The sequence below is a fragment of the Corvus hawaiiensis genome, chromosome Z (genome assembly GCF_020740725.1).
Source record: "Corvus hawaiiensis isolate bCorHaw1 chromosome Z, bCorHaw1.pri.cur, whole genome shotgun sequence".
Lineage (NCBI taxonomy): Eukaryota > Metazoa > Chordata > Aves > Passeriformes > Corvidae > Corvus > Corvus hawaiiensis.
Window position 1 is genome coordinate 22,325,555 of NC_063255.1, and position 15,415 is coordinate 22,340,969.

General features: G+C 39.2%; 1 protein-coding gene across 2 annotated transcripts in view; it reads left to right on the forward strand.

Annotated features, from left to right (window-relative positions):
• The window catches only part of CZH18orf25 (chromosome Z C18orf25 homolog), a 45,241-nt gene that overhangs the window by 12,989 nt on the left and 16,837 nt on the right, over positions 1-15,415 (forward strand). Inside the window, exons 1-2 of one of the 2 annotated variants that reach the window (XM_048291130.1) lie at positions 1,875-2,682; positions 8,824-11,868. In XM_048291130.1, the coding sequence (XP_048147087.1) occupies positions 1,959-2,682; positions 8,824-9,278 (1,179 nt within the window). In that variant the 5' untranslated portion in view covers positions 1,875-1,958 and the 3' untranslated portion in view covers positions 9,279-11,868. Of the gene's footprint in view, positions 1-1,868; positions 2,683-8,823; positions 11,869-15,415 lie in introns of those variants that run through there. The other variant, XM_048291133.1, reaches the window with a different exon arrangement.

Genomic DNA, 15,415 nt, shown 5'->3' on the forward strand with positions numbered 1-15,415 from the left:
GTATTCACAAATATTTTTCCTGATATATGTGTTCTTCTATTTCACAGTATGCATTTTATTCTGTTCTTTGGAAGGAAAATGCTGGGTTTATTTTTTGAGATTTTGCATTTGTGGCTTTTTTTTCCTCATACTTAGCATATCTGGTCTTGTCATCTCCATCTTGTGATGTCTGATACTAACCAACCTTTCTTTCCTTAGCTAGTGTTTCTCTCCCATAAGTATTTCCATCATTTCCTTGTACCATACAGCAGTTCATTCATTAGCCTGAAGGAACCATGAACTCTATTTTAGTGTTCTCTAAAAATGAAGTTTCAAAGTGGGTTAGGGTACACAGGACAATACTGAGCTTTGCACCTTTCAGAAGCAGGGAAGTATTTATACACCTTATATTGTGTATTACATACACGTATACAAGCTTACAGGCAGCTTGGGATGGATCAGGAAACTGAAGAAGGATTCTCAGGGTACAGAAAAATCTCTCTGAACCATCCATGCTTCCTCAGGGTGCTCAAGTGCTGATTGGCCTTCTCTGCAGAAATGCAATTTTTCAGATAAGATCTCACTGCTGCGTTTTCTTGCCTACACTTTGTGTTTTGAAGTGCCATAAATTTATAATTTACTGTACTTCTGAAGCTGTAAAGGATTTGTTCCATACTATGCATCTGCAAGCGAATGTGGTAATTGAAAGATCTTTATTCCATGTTGTATTCCAAGTGAAAATGTAGATGAAAGGCAAAGTGAGAATAATGAAGACAGAATGGTAACTATTGATCTCTCCAACAAAATTTCCTTGAAGTTGCTTCAAGTACTTCTGGATAGATAATGTGCAAGTTATCAATCAGGTAAACAGCTTGGTCTTCTTATTTGCACTGAAGCAATGCAATTTATTAAATTATAACTTGAAGTTAAATGTAGGATACTGGTGTGGGCGGATAATGTTTCTTGCTTACAGCCCCTAGTATTTAGTGCTTCTTTCCTGGCAGATTTGAGAGAATCTAGGTCAGCCTTGAGGTTCTCATATAACCAGAACTTGCATGGGAGACACTCAAGGACTTCCTGAATGGTGTATTAGATATTCCTAAAACATCTTTACATGACTCACCAGCATGGTGGTTCTCTGGTGAGAGCAATCTGTAGCTAATGCCTCTGAAGCCAGAGCCTGTAGCTGTGCCTCTGACAATTCAGTAGCATTTCATAGCACTTCTTTATGTAATAAGTCTTTGGTACGTAAGGTTCCATTGCTGAATGGTTCCACTGGGAATCCCATTCAGTGTGACTCCGGTACCATTTTTTGTGGGCGTGTAAATGAAGGAATAATTTGGTGTAACAGGATGCATTCACGAGGAAAAAGTAAATTAAGAAAACCAGCATGATGCTGAATAGTAAAATGCTCTTCTGTGGAGCCAGGCTGGGAGAGCTGGGGGTGTTCACCTGGAGAAAAGAAGGCTCCAGAGAGACCTTAGAGCCCCTGCCAGTGCCTGCCAGGGACTCTGGACAAGGGCCTGGAGTGATGGGATTAAGGGGCAATGTCCCACTGACAGAGGGCAGGGTTAGAAGAGATGTTGGGAAGGAATTCTTGGCTGTCAGGGTGGTGAGGCCTTGGCACAGGTTTCCCAGAGCAGCTGTGGCTGTTGTTCTGGGCCAGGTTGGTCGGGCCTTGGAGCACCCTGGGATAGTGGAAGTTGTCCCTGCCCATGGCAGGGGGTGGGACTGGAAGATCTGTAAGGTCCCTTCCAACCCAAACCACTCTGGGGTTCTGTGAACCCATACTGTGTGCAACAGAAAGCAGTGAGTTGTTTAAGGTAACACCATGAAGAGCAGGCTGAGTTACTTGCATAATTCTCTCCTACTGTTCTGTTCCTGTGCAGGCCACTGCATTGCTGGAGACCACGTCTAGCTCACCCAGCCTCCCAGACAACGTGCTCAATGCTTTGAGTCTAGAAGGACCTTGCTCTGCAATGAAGATGGAGGCAGTAGGAAAAGCAGAAGAACTTGTTGATTCAGAAGTTCCACCAAAGACTTCTGAAAAGCATGAGACTCCTCCTGATGAAGATGGGCCGATAGAACTCGAGACACAAACTCAGAAGGACAGCGTGCCCACTGCAGCAGACTCTGCGGTGCTCTCTTCCATGCCTTGCTTACTGATGGAACTGAGGCGGGACTCCTCGGAGTCTCAGCTGGCATCTACGGAGAGTGACAAGCCAGTGGGTGGCCGAGTTTATGAGAGTGACTCTTCCAATCACTGCATGCTTTCTCCTTCCTCCAGCGGGCATTTGGCCGACTCAGACACGTTGTCTTCCGCAGAGGAGAACGAGCCCTGCCAAGCTGAAGCCGCCACAGAGGGAGACCCTTCTGCGGTGTCTGGGGCTGCGGTCGGGAGGAAATCCAGGAGATCCAGGTCTGAAAGTGAAACTTCAACAATGGCTGCCAAGAAAAACCGACAGTCTAGTGATAAGCAGAACGGCCGAGTAACCAAGGTAAAGGGTCACCGGAGCCAAAAGCACAAAGAGAGGATCCGGCTCTTGAGACAGAAGCGGGAGGCAGCTGCTCGCAAGAAGTACAACCTGCTGCAGGACAGCAGTACCAGCGACAGTGACCTGACCTGTGACTCCAGCACGAGCTCATCAGATGATGATGAAGAGGTTTCAGGGAGCTGCAAGACAATCACTGCAGAGATACCAGGTAGAGGATGTTTTTTAAACTGAACTGTAACGCGCCTGACATCGTTTCTCAGCTGTCATGCTAAGTTAGATGAGTGACACTTGAGAAAAACCCAGGAGAACTGCAGCTCTGTGTAAATTTGAAGACTGCAGTGCAATAACAAGACGTGGGCAAATTTTAAAAATGTGTTCTGAGGTTCCTGTGCACTTTTGCACACCAACAAAGCATAGAAATGGTAAATGGGAGGAAGGACTACCTTTGAAGTCTGGATTTTTCAGATCTTTGTAAGCCTATATGAACTCATGTCAGTGCTGTCAAATCCCCTTAGATGGTGATAATCTAATTCTTAAGATAAGTGGCCAGCTATGCTTTAATATATAAAGCCCACAGCTTGGTAGCTGTGTTAGAAATGGCACAACACACCTCTTGCCTGTATAACAGTAAGGCCCTGGCCATTATTGCACTTATTCTGTGCTTTCAGCTCAACATGTCAGTGCATGACAAACCTGCTTAGCCTTATTCTAAGTTCTTGCAGATTGCAGCTGGTCACCTATTTTAGGATACAAAATGCAATTACACAGGTGCCCAAGCTATATTCACACCTAAATTTTCAACATTTTAGACAAAGTTGTTACTGTTTTCCTATGTCATAAGGATCAATAATTTCTACACTTCTAACTTGCTGACACATCTATGTTAAGATGGGAGGCAGCAAATTATAGGGGCCTTCTTGTCATTTTATTAGTGTCATTTTATTAGCAAAAGAAAGTTGAATTCTTCAAGGTTTTTGTCTGCTGAGTCTTTGTTATTTTATTAGCCCAAGCGCTGTGGACAGGACTTTGTGTGAATTATTCTTGCAGCATATTATACCATAGAACCATCATCATATGGCAATCGGAAATAAAATCCATAAAAATAAAAATACATAAAAATAAACTTTTTGGCTTGCCAATTTTTACTGGGTTACATGCCTTTTTGCCTGTTGTGCTAGAAGTTTTTTCTTTTTGAGAAAAACAACATCTTACAAAGGAGAAGAACATTTAAGGGAAAACTGCAATATTAAGTTGCTGAACTAATACTTCCTAGACAAATTATGTAAAATATTGCAGCAGATTTTACAAATAACTGATTTAACTGAGTTGATTATGGTGGATGATGCTTTCACCACGAAAACTGGCATTTTTCCCACACCTGCTAGGAAGCAGGTTGCACAAAGGAAGTAAATGTTTATTATTAGAATGTCTGGAAAAGGCATAATATCCTCCTGTAATTATTGTGTAGTAAACTTTTAATAGAGATCTAAAATTATTTTTACCAATTCAGTAGTTAGTCAGTCTTGTAGCTTTCGTAGTTTTGCCTTTTTATTTATAATATTTACACTTTGGGCTATTTAAGTCTGATTTAAAGCCTGTTGAAGAAGACTGTTTCATTGATTTTTGGGACCGGTTCTTCCCCACCTCTGAAAAAACCCCAAAACACACAGAATAAATCCCTCAGGTCACATTCTTTTTTTAAGTCATAAAAGTACCTTGTGACCCAGAATGGCACCACATGGTATTTTCAGGTCTGCTTAGGTTTCTGAGGGCCGTTGTGGGGATCTGAAGCCACTCCAGGGTATTTTTAGTGTGTCACTGGGCTCTTCTGTATTTGACTCTTGGTCTTGACCACGAGATTCTTGTGGTGAAGGAATCCCATTGCATGAAGAGCTTGACTATTGGCGATGATTACACCAAGGCTCAGCTTTACCTGCAGTGCAAGAGTGCACAGACCATCCTGAGGGAGGGACATTAACCATTTATTCTAATTTTATAGCATGTGTCATCTGCTTGGTGTTGGGTTCTGCTTAAGACGTTAAAAGCTTTGAGCTGCCCCCTTGGTGCAATGGGGTGTGACACGTACCTGCCACGCTGTGGTTTTCCTTTAAAGAGAAATGGCTTTACCTTGTGGGAAACGCCTTCCAAGGGCAAGAGAAAAATACCCTCTGTAGAGATAAGGATGTGTCCAAAAAATGCATCCTGTGCTGCTTGTGGGGGAAGGAGACGTTGTGGTTTTTAGAGCTGCAGTGGAGCTGCGAGTCTGGTTGGACGCATAGCGCTCCGTCACAGTGGTGGGTTCCCAGGCCATCTGCCATCCCTCTGCCTGGAGCTGGCAAAGGACTCAGTTCCTTTTTCTGGCTAGAAATCCATTTCAGTGCACTTAGCAAAAGACTGTGAATAGCCTCAAAATTGAGGGAGTGAATGTGTAAATAGAAAACAATGCAGGGTATCAAAAAGTGTTATTGGAATTTGAGGCCGTGAGTGTTCTCAGCACACACTTGAAAGCCGAAAGGTTTGACTTCAGTGTCAGGACACAAGCATGAAAAACTTTTGCCTTTACTTTTAAAAGAGTTATCTGTACACGTTGATGGAGAAGAATTTTTTACAGGCAGCACGTGTTCCTGTTAGTGTGTGTTTGGACATTCAGCTGCAGTCTTGAGTACTTACTCAACATCACTTATTTTAATATAATTTTCATTTTTATCCTTCTGTTGCCTGAAAAACAGCTTTGCCAACAGAGGTGCTTTAAAATTTTTAGTGACAGTTAATTTGGCCTTCATGACAAAAATTACACAGACTCTTAAGCTGTCAACACAGGTAGTGTTGCAGCAGACAGTTTGTGTGTGGTCTGAAAAATGAAATTGCCACATTTGAGAATACAGTAGCCTTTCATATTGTGTTAGTAAAACTCTTCCATTTAAATAATGCAGTTACCTTTTTTAAAACCATCCACATCACTGGCTCAGAAATATGTTTGGCTAAATTTGTAAGGTAAAGAAAATGTTCAGTGAAATACATGAAAATGCCATGAAGTTGCAGACAGAGCTGTTGTACAAGAGAGTCAGGTCTTTCTGCTGAACTTAAAGGTACTGTGGATTAAAATAGTGGCAGGCTTGGTTCTCTCCTCAAGAAGGACTGAGGAGTCGAGATTTTACTGGTCATACTTCAATACAAGTACTGTGAGCTGCACAGGAGCTCAGCACAGTGTAAGTTACAGTATTCTGAATGCATCCTGTGGTGTTAATTTACACCTGAAAATACAGGTTCAGTGTAAACTTCAGGGTGCTCCTGATGTGAGCAGTCATAATCTTTGGTTCTTTATTTCAGGGAATGCTGTGATTTTTGGATTACTGCAGATGAGGAACAATTTGTTGCCTTTTAATGACTGAGCTTCTCTGTTGGCATTTAGGATTTTGCTGTTCTTAAGCACCACATAAACATGGCATAAGAGTCCTGAAAGAGATCCTGCTAGACTTCCTGGTGTAGTAGGAAGTTTTTCCTTTAAACAATTTCACATGTGATGTTGCAAATTAACTCTGAACGAAATTGGGATGACAGCAAGTGTGGGAATCAATATCTATTGCTATGTAAACACTTCTCTTTTGGAAGAAGTAAGGGATTTTTAAAAAATCGAATACTATACAAAAATATTTGCTTTTTAACACCACTGTGCTTTCTACCACTCAGAAAAATCTGAATTGATACGGGGGTGACTTATGTTTTAGGCTATCACAAAAATGTGTTAAAAAGTTTGAGTGTTAATGTTGAAAAAGCTGCATCTCACTTTGTTAAAAAAAAGACAAGACTTTTTTAATAGGCAGTAAACCCAAAGAGACAGGCACAGATTCCTTACTCCTAAGAACTGTGCATAGATCTTGAGTGAAGCACCTGCAAGGGATGAATTTGGTTCAAGTAACTCAGAATGACATTCTTTGTAGTTAATTGTTAGGAAAAAGAAATAGTCTGTTAAGAATGATTTGGTATAAGATATTAATTTCGAAGTGTCTGCAGCAGAGTAACACAGAGGAACCAACCATTGCTAGTTTAGAACAAAGAAAAAGCATATCTTAATTTGTTATGTTGCCAGACCTCCTAAATTAAATTACTTTGGATTTGGTTATTACTTAGACTGTACTTAAGAGATCCCATAAAAAGACAGTGCTGGGGCGTTTCTTAGGTGCTGTTTTGCAGGAGGTGTTGTCTTGAAAATGAGAGAGGAATCTTTGATTCTAACCCATATGTGACCTCAAATTTCTTGTCCTTTAAACTTGGCATAATTAAAAAAACTATAGTTTAAAATTTTTAGACAGAAGAGGGACCAACTGATTTTTAATTTGTGAAAACGCATTTTTAGGCTTGGGATTTTTCAGCCCTAAAATGAAGAAAAGATTGAATAGGGCATGTTATAGTAACTGCATGGGAAGCATTTAGAACATTGTATTGCTGCTACTGTAAATTGGAGATACTCTGTGAAGGATGGCTTTTAAAATTTGTATTGCAGGGCAATATATATTTCAATACATACTTTATTCAGTTTACAAAACAATTTTGTCAACTTTGACCATTCTAGTTCATTCTTTACTTTAGAAACCTGAGAAGATTGTCTCACTTACCACGATCAAAGGGTTTTATTTAATTTGCAATTAAAACTTAACATTTATTAAAACTTACGTGTAAGTCTGTGGAAATCAGAAAGATTGTAATTTAGTTCCTTGAGTTTAAGATAACATCCTGACTAAAGACAAACAGAATCATACTGGATGTTCAGTACTAGAATGAAATGAACAGAAGAAATACTTGTTTCAGGGAGGAAAAAATTACTGAATATACAAAAGGAGCCATGTTTTAGAAAAAAGGTACCATTTTACTTAATTAATTTTAGTTAACATGCAGTTCGAGGGATGTAAATTAGTTGCTATAAAGTAATTATTTTTAGCAGAGGACTTGAATGCTAAACTTCGGTGTGTCTGATAGGCAAACAGATGGGTGAGAAAGCCTTACAAACTACTCTTCAGAAATAAGAGAATAACCCTGGGCTTTGTTCAGCTCTTACTGAAGGATCTGTGTATACCTCATTTAAATAGCTCCTAAAAAGAATGTAGTGTTTAAGTGATACTGTAATTTCATGTACTCAGTGAAATCCCAATAAAGATTTAGTGCCTTATGTTTTTATTAGTAAATATTTACTTAGGTTGTGCAATGATTTCTCTCATTCTTAGGGTATGTTTTATTACTCTTAAGCTAGAAGATGCTACAAGTTTCACATTTAGATATTAAATTATCATCTTCTGTACCTTTGTGTAGTTTAATGTGATGCTTGTCTTGTTTTGGAATTACCTTAGGTAACATTTTTATGTTTGGATGGCATGCACATATTGTTTATGATTCCTCAAATGGGTACAGAGCCTCATTTTCTTGGGGGTTTTTTGCTTCCTAGATGATTCCTGAGTGAACTCTAGACTTTAAAATATAGATTCCACTGCCTTTTGTTATTGATATGTAGAGTAAGGCCATGAGGATTGGCTTTCTCTTCTGGCTGCTGAAGTTCTTCCTGATAATCCCAAAGCCAGTCATTTCCACTGTCCTTATGATGGATAGCAGGAAGCAGAACAGTTTCCTTCCAACCATTCCCTGTTTTCTGCTTTGCCTGGGACTGACTGTAGGAATGGTGGTTCAGGGCAGGGTCCTGGCTGGTGTGAGGCTGGTCAGGGCTCCATGGCGTGAGTTTGGAGCTGCGTCCATCACGCCTGGCCCAGAGGATGCTCTCCCCTCCTGTGTCAGCACAGCACTCACGTAACCCCTCCATGTCTGTGTGTTTGTTGTGTGTTCTCCTCATCAGCATTCTGTGTGGTTCCCAAAATCAGGCCATGAGCTTTGGGCCAATTCCACCTGTGTTTAACAGCCTGTTTATAAAAGGGTCCAAGTGTGTAAGTAAAATGCACGTAATTATTCAGGTTTGTCAGTTAAAAAATAGCATTTTGGATTGCAGCTTAATAGAACTAAACGTGTTATTGTATAGTGGTTTTGACACCTTCAGTTGAATTCAAAACAGAAATTGCAAGGGAACTGGAGTAATTTGGTAAAAAAAGAGACCTTTGTGACAGAATTGTCTGAGACTTCTAGAACAAAAATAATTTCGAAGCCAAAATTTCTATTATAACCTCAGTGGGTCTAAAATGTCATTATAACAGTAATACTGTTGGTTAATATATGCTAATTCCTCTCCCATTGTTGTATCCAAGGGGCAGAATTAGAAAAGTTGTTTTCCTGAGTTAAAATGCCTTAATAAACGATATTATGTTCTTACTTAATGATGTCTTATCAAATGGCCTCAATGTCTTTAAAGCTGGCTTCAGTCGTGCTGGGGGATCTGGAGGAGCGACCAGGGAAATTCCAGGATTGCTTGACAGGGGCACCGTGTGGGATAGGAACTGCATAGGCAATGTCCTGGAAGAGGCCATGAACTGCTTTGCCGAGATGCAGAGGCAGACAGAGGAGAAATTTCGCATGTGGATAGAAAAGCTAACCCGTCTTGACACGGATGAAGAAAGCAAGCAACAGCTGGAGCCCAGGGAACCTAAAATCCAACTAGTTGGCCAAAGAATCCCCCCTACCACACAGTCAGGGGCTTTCGTGCAGATGCCTGATAGCCAAGTACTTCCTCAGCAGCCGTTTAATTCGTACGTGGGCTATCAAAATGCCGATGCCGCGCTCGAGTTTCCAGCGACTTTTAATAACAATTTTCCACCTGTCTTTCCAGAGAATGGGAATATGGCAGAGCCTGATCTGAATCAATCATAAACTTTAAAAAAAAAAAAAAAAAAAAAACCTAAAAAAAAAAATCAATCTGATCTTTGCAATCTTGATGTTATTTTGGATTATGCTAAAAAAACGAGGTTTGCTTTTCTCTTTGTATGTGTTTGTTCTGTTTTCTCTTTTGGGTTTTATTACCATGATATTGTTTTTCTTAATTTATAGTGACTACATGTAGTTTAAAAAAAAAAATCACAGTATACCCACCTGCATGTGCCAGTACACACATCTAAACACCTTTAAAGGTGTGTGGGGGGAACCACCCTAAGCTTTCATCACCAAACTCGGGAAAATAGAACTTAGAATCCTTGTCTAGATACCCCAAAAACAGTAGGGCTGTGTTTGCTACAATAGGAGCATTCAGGGTATTCATCCAGATGCCCTTTTTGCATGTTAAAACATTTATATAAGGAAATAAGTTTTATATTTAAAGAGGTAAAGCACCCTAGAGATCCAGACTAGATACAGACCCATGACTTTTCCTTAACTCCATTCACTCTCAAGTTTTGCAACTTGAACACGCCTTCTTCATTTTTAGGCAGAACTAATAAATAAGCTCACCCTAAAAATGTAGCTATCTATAACAAGCGTGAACAGTGGATTTCATTCCTTTTTGGTCTCCCATTTGGCAGTTCATTCCCTGTCCAGGGTTTTTATCAGTGTCACTGCTGTGTTGCATGTGGCATATTTATGGAAGCAGCTGTCTCACCCCGTGTGCACACACAGGCACATGCACACACGTCTACATGTGTTTGGTTTGGGTGCAAGTCATCTCCACTAATTCCAGGTGTCTGCTTTGCTGTTCCCTGGGTCTCAGTGAGAAGAGATAAGCTTTCACTGAGGATGCCTCCTGGCACTGTCTTTCTCTCCTATGAGTTGTGCCAAACCTCGCTTATCGGCGGTCCCCAAGAGATAACTTTTGGGTGAGATGAGTCACCCCAACCTGTGCACACAGAGCAGCCGCTGCTTCCTCCTGTAAATACGGCCCAGCCACATCCTTCATGCTGGAATAAAAACAGCCCTCTCTGCCCTCAGATAAGCAGTCATCAGGGGATGGGTTGGGCCTCGGCACAGGAATTTAAAGGAAGGCTTGATAAGTAAACACCGTGGTGGTCTGATAGCTGCCAGCCTGGGTCAGACCAGACTGCTTGTGAACACCACTGGAATCATTCTTTACTTGTGATGGGGAATGCCACAACATCAGATTCATTTGAATAATGCAAGAATTTGGTGTTTTGCGGATTCTTTTTTTATACTAATAGTTATCCTGAATAGGCAGGCTTGAAACTGTGATGTTTAAAGTAGGATTAATTTAAACAATATATTAGAAATATTTAATTCTTCTTACTATTGCTACACCCAGGGATTTTTTGGTCATCTCTCCAATAAGGCCTTCCTTCATGTGAAGTGACTTCTCTGTAGCTACCAAAAAAATGTATAGTTATCATCAGGTAGAACTTAATAAAAGTTTCTAATGAAAATTAAATCAAAATTTTTACAATGGAAAACGAAAGTGCAGCTTAAGTAAAGAAAACACTTAGGTCTCCTTTAGTTCAGTTACTCTGCCTTTTAAACCACAGTCACTGTTTTTCCTAATTATTTTAATTTGAGTTCTTTTCCTCCTCTTGGGAGTAACCACAGTATCTTCTGTTGGTCAGGCTTTTTTTTACCCTCCCAGAAGTCAGTGGGAGTTTTTCCATCAATTTGTATGACAGGTTGGATCAAACCTGTAACAGGAACTCAAGAAATACTTTTTGTTGTCGGTATAATATCGACACTGGTATTTTAACATTATTCTTGTCCTAGACTGACTTTTTTTAAGTATATGATGCCTTCATTAAATAAAAATCAGGTTAGAGACCTGTGTTATTTTCAGAGTAACTGTTTGAAAGACTATGCAGGAGATAATTTTTAAATACTGGGATAAAGTCTTTTCAGATCACCTTCATGTGTAATTTTGATACCAAGATTTTGATATTAACTTGTTAGAAAACTCCCTTGTCTGAAATAGTGTGCATTTCAGGTAAAAGTTAAACTAGTTGTTCTATGTTTGATTGCAATCTAAAAACTTGTCTTCATCTGTTTAAAAAAATTTTTCAGGGAGGAGTATTTGCTGATAAAAAAACCCCTACCAAAATGGATCCTTCTGGTGTTCATAGATTTTATATATATATATATATATATAAATATATATATAAAAATATCTTTATGATGATGATAAGAGCAGAATATTTTAAAGCATGACAACTTTATGAATCTTCCCCTGCATGCAGAAGCAGCTTTTTGCACTGACTGGTTTATTTTAATGTCTGTATGTCTGTAAGCATGCCCATAGTCTTTTTTGTAAAATAGTATAAATGGAACAATTAGGTATTTCAGAATGAATTGTGTAAAGAGTTCAGTTGAACTTATTTATCTCTCAGATTGAAACATCTTTACATACATATCTCAAAAATGGATAACAACTTAATTGGGTTTGTAGCCAGTGAAATTTCTGCCAATTTTCAATGTCTTGGTCACATAGTCTTTAAAAAAGAAAAAAAAAAAAAAGGAAAAATATTGAAATAATTCAGTGTATGAATAGATAAAAATTTGGGTTTGGTTACTGGAGGCCAAAATTTAAATCTTTTATTTTTGTCCATCACTGCTAATTGTTATTTTCAACGCAAGCAGCTGTGAACATAAAAGAGCAAGCAGAGGATGACAGAAGTTGAGCATATAGACTTTAAAGCTGTACTCTTTCTAGGATAAAATTATCTCAAGGCTCCCAGAAGGTGGAGGAAATAGTTCCTACTAGATGTAATTTTAACTTAATTTCCCCATGAAAGCTACCTAGTTGAAGGCTGAAAACACTTGTGCAAGGTCAGTGGTTGTAAATTGTTTTGTAAATGGTAAATAATGTTTTCCTTTGGTCACTCTTTCCACTTGGCTCAAAACCAGAGCCAAATCTTCAGCTGTGTCACAAACCATCTCCTTTGAAGTGAAAAGTGTGCTCTGATGTGCACAGCTGGGTATCTGCTCCATGAGCTGGTTTTCCACGTGGGGAAGTATGTTTGGGCTGAAGCTGAGAGGGGAACCCCACCTTTCTGTTCAGGTGTAGTGTAACCTGCCCAATGAAGGATTGGCCAGTTGCTTCTTGATCTGTATTCTGAGTCCAGGAGGTGCAGAGCCCTGAAGGAACCAACCTCCAGATACCAAAACTAGTGATGAGTCTGTGTTTTAGCTGTGTGTGACAGTCTTTGGCATCTCTTTGAGAAAACAGGTTCTCAATACATAGTTTCAGATTTTATTTTTTTTTCCTCCTGGGAATATTTTCACTATATTTTTATGACATGGCTGCAGTTGAGTTTGTCATGATTTCCATTATAAGCTCTTATTTTCAAAGGGCTTCGACTAGAAACCCTCAGGGAGTTAAAATTTCTTCAGATGAAATTTTAACACAAATTTTTATCTTACCCATTCTGAATCTCACGGAAACAGTCTGACTTATCTAAGACTACTTTAGGGCTATCAGAAGGAAACTCATCTGCTTTCCAACCCTGAATTACATTTTGAATGTATGTTTATGCTCACATCTCATCAAAGTACTTCAAAACCACCAAAATTAACAAGTAGGGGAGAAATCAACAGGAGTTTTGCACAGGCATGGAGAACCACAGGTAATTTAGAGTTTCTCTAATTGCCCCAGGATTTATACTTCAGAATGGTGTAAAGAAACATTTTAGTTCCTTTAAGGAATTTTACTTACGGTTTGAAAAGGTCAGATGCATTGAGTCAGGTGAGCTGGTTTAGAGTGGTGTAATTCCAGGGATGATGGTGCCAGTTTAAACCTAACTGACCTGTTCATAGAATAATGCAATTTTGGGTTGGGAAGGGACCTTAAAGATCATCCAGTCCTACCCCTGCCATGGGCAGGGACACTTTCCACTACCCCAGGTTGCTCCAAGCCGCATCCAACCTGGCCTTGGACACTTCCAGGGATGGAGCAGCCACAGCTCCTTTGGTTCAGGGTCCTACATCATCATTTTATGTATTTAATTATATGTTTTTAAAACAGCAGCTGTTCCAGCATAGGAGCAGTGGAGCACCTGTACAGCCCTGGAGTTGGGATTTAGCAGCAGGTGAAACACAGCGACTTGGTTCACATTTTTTGTGCAAGCGCAAAAGAAGTAAGCCTTTATATAAAGGCTCAGTTTAAATTTCACTAAATGTCAAACTGACATTGCAGTAAAAGGATTTCCTCCTAGAATCAGTCCCTTTTTAGGAATCCTTGGAAGTCCAGGGGCTTCAGTGTACAGTGTTTTTGCAGGCTTGGCTGCAGGTTCTTCCCAAGGCATTCATGTTCCTTTCAGTGGGTTTTCTAAGGAAGGTCTTTAGGAAGAAACATCTGAATGGTCAGGTTTTATTTGAAAAAAAAATTAACATGCAACATAAACCAAACTCAAGGCAATTTTTTCAGATTTTCTATTGCAAAAATAACAGTGCAGGGAGAACAAAAAAGACAAAATGTAAAACTTTCAGTATCATTTTTAACAGTACTAGAACAAAATAATTCAGGCAGAAATACACATTTATTTTTTTAAGATCAATGTCTTTTACTGTTTGTGCAGGATTGTTGGGTTATTTTATCTGAACTGCTAGGGTAAAGACTGGAAAACCAATCTTAAATTCAATGAAACGGGATTGTATTTGGCAGTTATGGTACAAATTGAAACGTGTTTATTATCACTGATTTCTCTTTTAATATATTTTGTCTCTTTCTGTATCCACAACTGTATGTGGATAAATTTATAATAAATTTATAATATTTCAAGGGCATTAAGAAATTAAACCCTAGCCCCACTGATAGTAGTAGAAATTTTCTACTGATTTTAGTGGGGCTAGCATTTAATCTCAATAAAAATTGCACTTACTCTGCAGTTTTTTGTCCACAAAATCCTTCAGCTGACCTTGAGGGGAATCTTTTTCCTGATGAGGGTGTGTAATTCAGGCCAGTTGAGTAGATGTTTTTAAAATAATGGGGGTCTGCGCTGTGACTACTGCAGTTACACATGTTAGAACAAAAGCACTGTGTGATTTGTACTGTAGAAGCCAGAATAATCAGGCTGATTGATAGAGATGGACAGTACCTTGCAAAAATTGGTGTTTTTCACAAATTTCATTAGTCTTGTGGTGTTAGATCAGCGAAATGAAGGCACATGGGAAAATGGTCTTACTAAGTTAGGAGGGATTTCAAGTGCAGAGCAGTGGAGCAGGGGATTAGTGTGGACGATCACAGGCTGTATCAGTCCTGCGGGAAGGGGCAGTTTGTGCTTGGAGAAGTGGAATGTTTTCTGCAGGGGTGCGTGTTTGCTGCCTTTTCCTAATGGAAGTTGCATTAACACAGGGAATTACTTACCTTTTTTAACTGCCGTGGCTATGTGAGGGTGTGATGGTTTCCAAAACCCTCCTGAGACACTTCTCAAAGTAAAACTGGGGAAGAGATCTGGTTGATATATCTGCTACCATAATTATTGCATTTTTAGGCAGCATCACAGAAAATAACTCCTATAATGCGATACAAAGTGGATGCCACTTCCCGGTATTCTCAATCCACAGCCATATTCCATGTGCCTTTGCTTAACGCACAATGAAAAATGCTTTATTATCTTCATTCTTCTTTTGGTAAATTAAATCGAAGATATTTTCCATCTAGTCATCAAAAAGCCTGAAAGAATGAATGTTGTTCAGCAAGACTTGAATTTTTGAGATTTCTTTTCATGTGATATATTAAAAAGTATCCAGTCTGAGAACAGATAATAATTTGATCGTGTTGTTTTGATTTAATTTTATAATTATGGTTTAAAAAAAACACCAAACAGAAAAGCTTTACTGTGTGAAATGAAGGAAAATGTCAGGAAGTGGATTCACTGATAAAGTTCACTTTATGATTTTAGAGAGAATGTTGTTACACTGCTATTGTTTTTTATTGTATTTACAATGTATTATTTGCTTAACCCTGTAAATTTTGAAATGTAACTACTGTAACCTGGAATAAATAAATAAATCTAAATAGCAATGAAGTGTTTCATGTTGCTAAACAACATAAAAAAGCAGAGATCTCCAGCCCCCCACTCCCTTTTGGG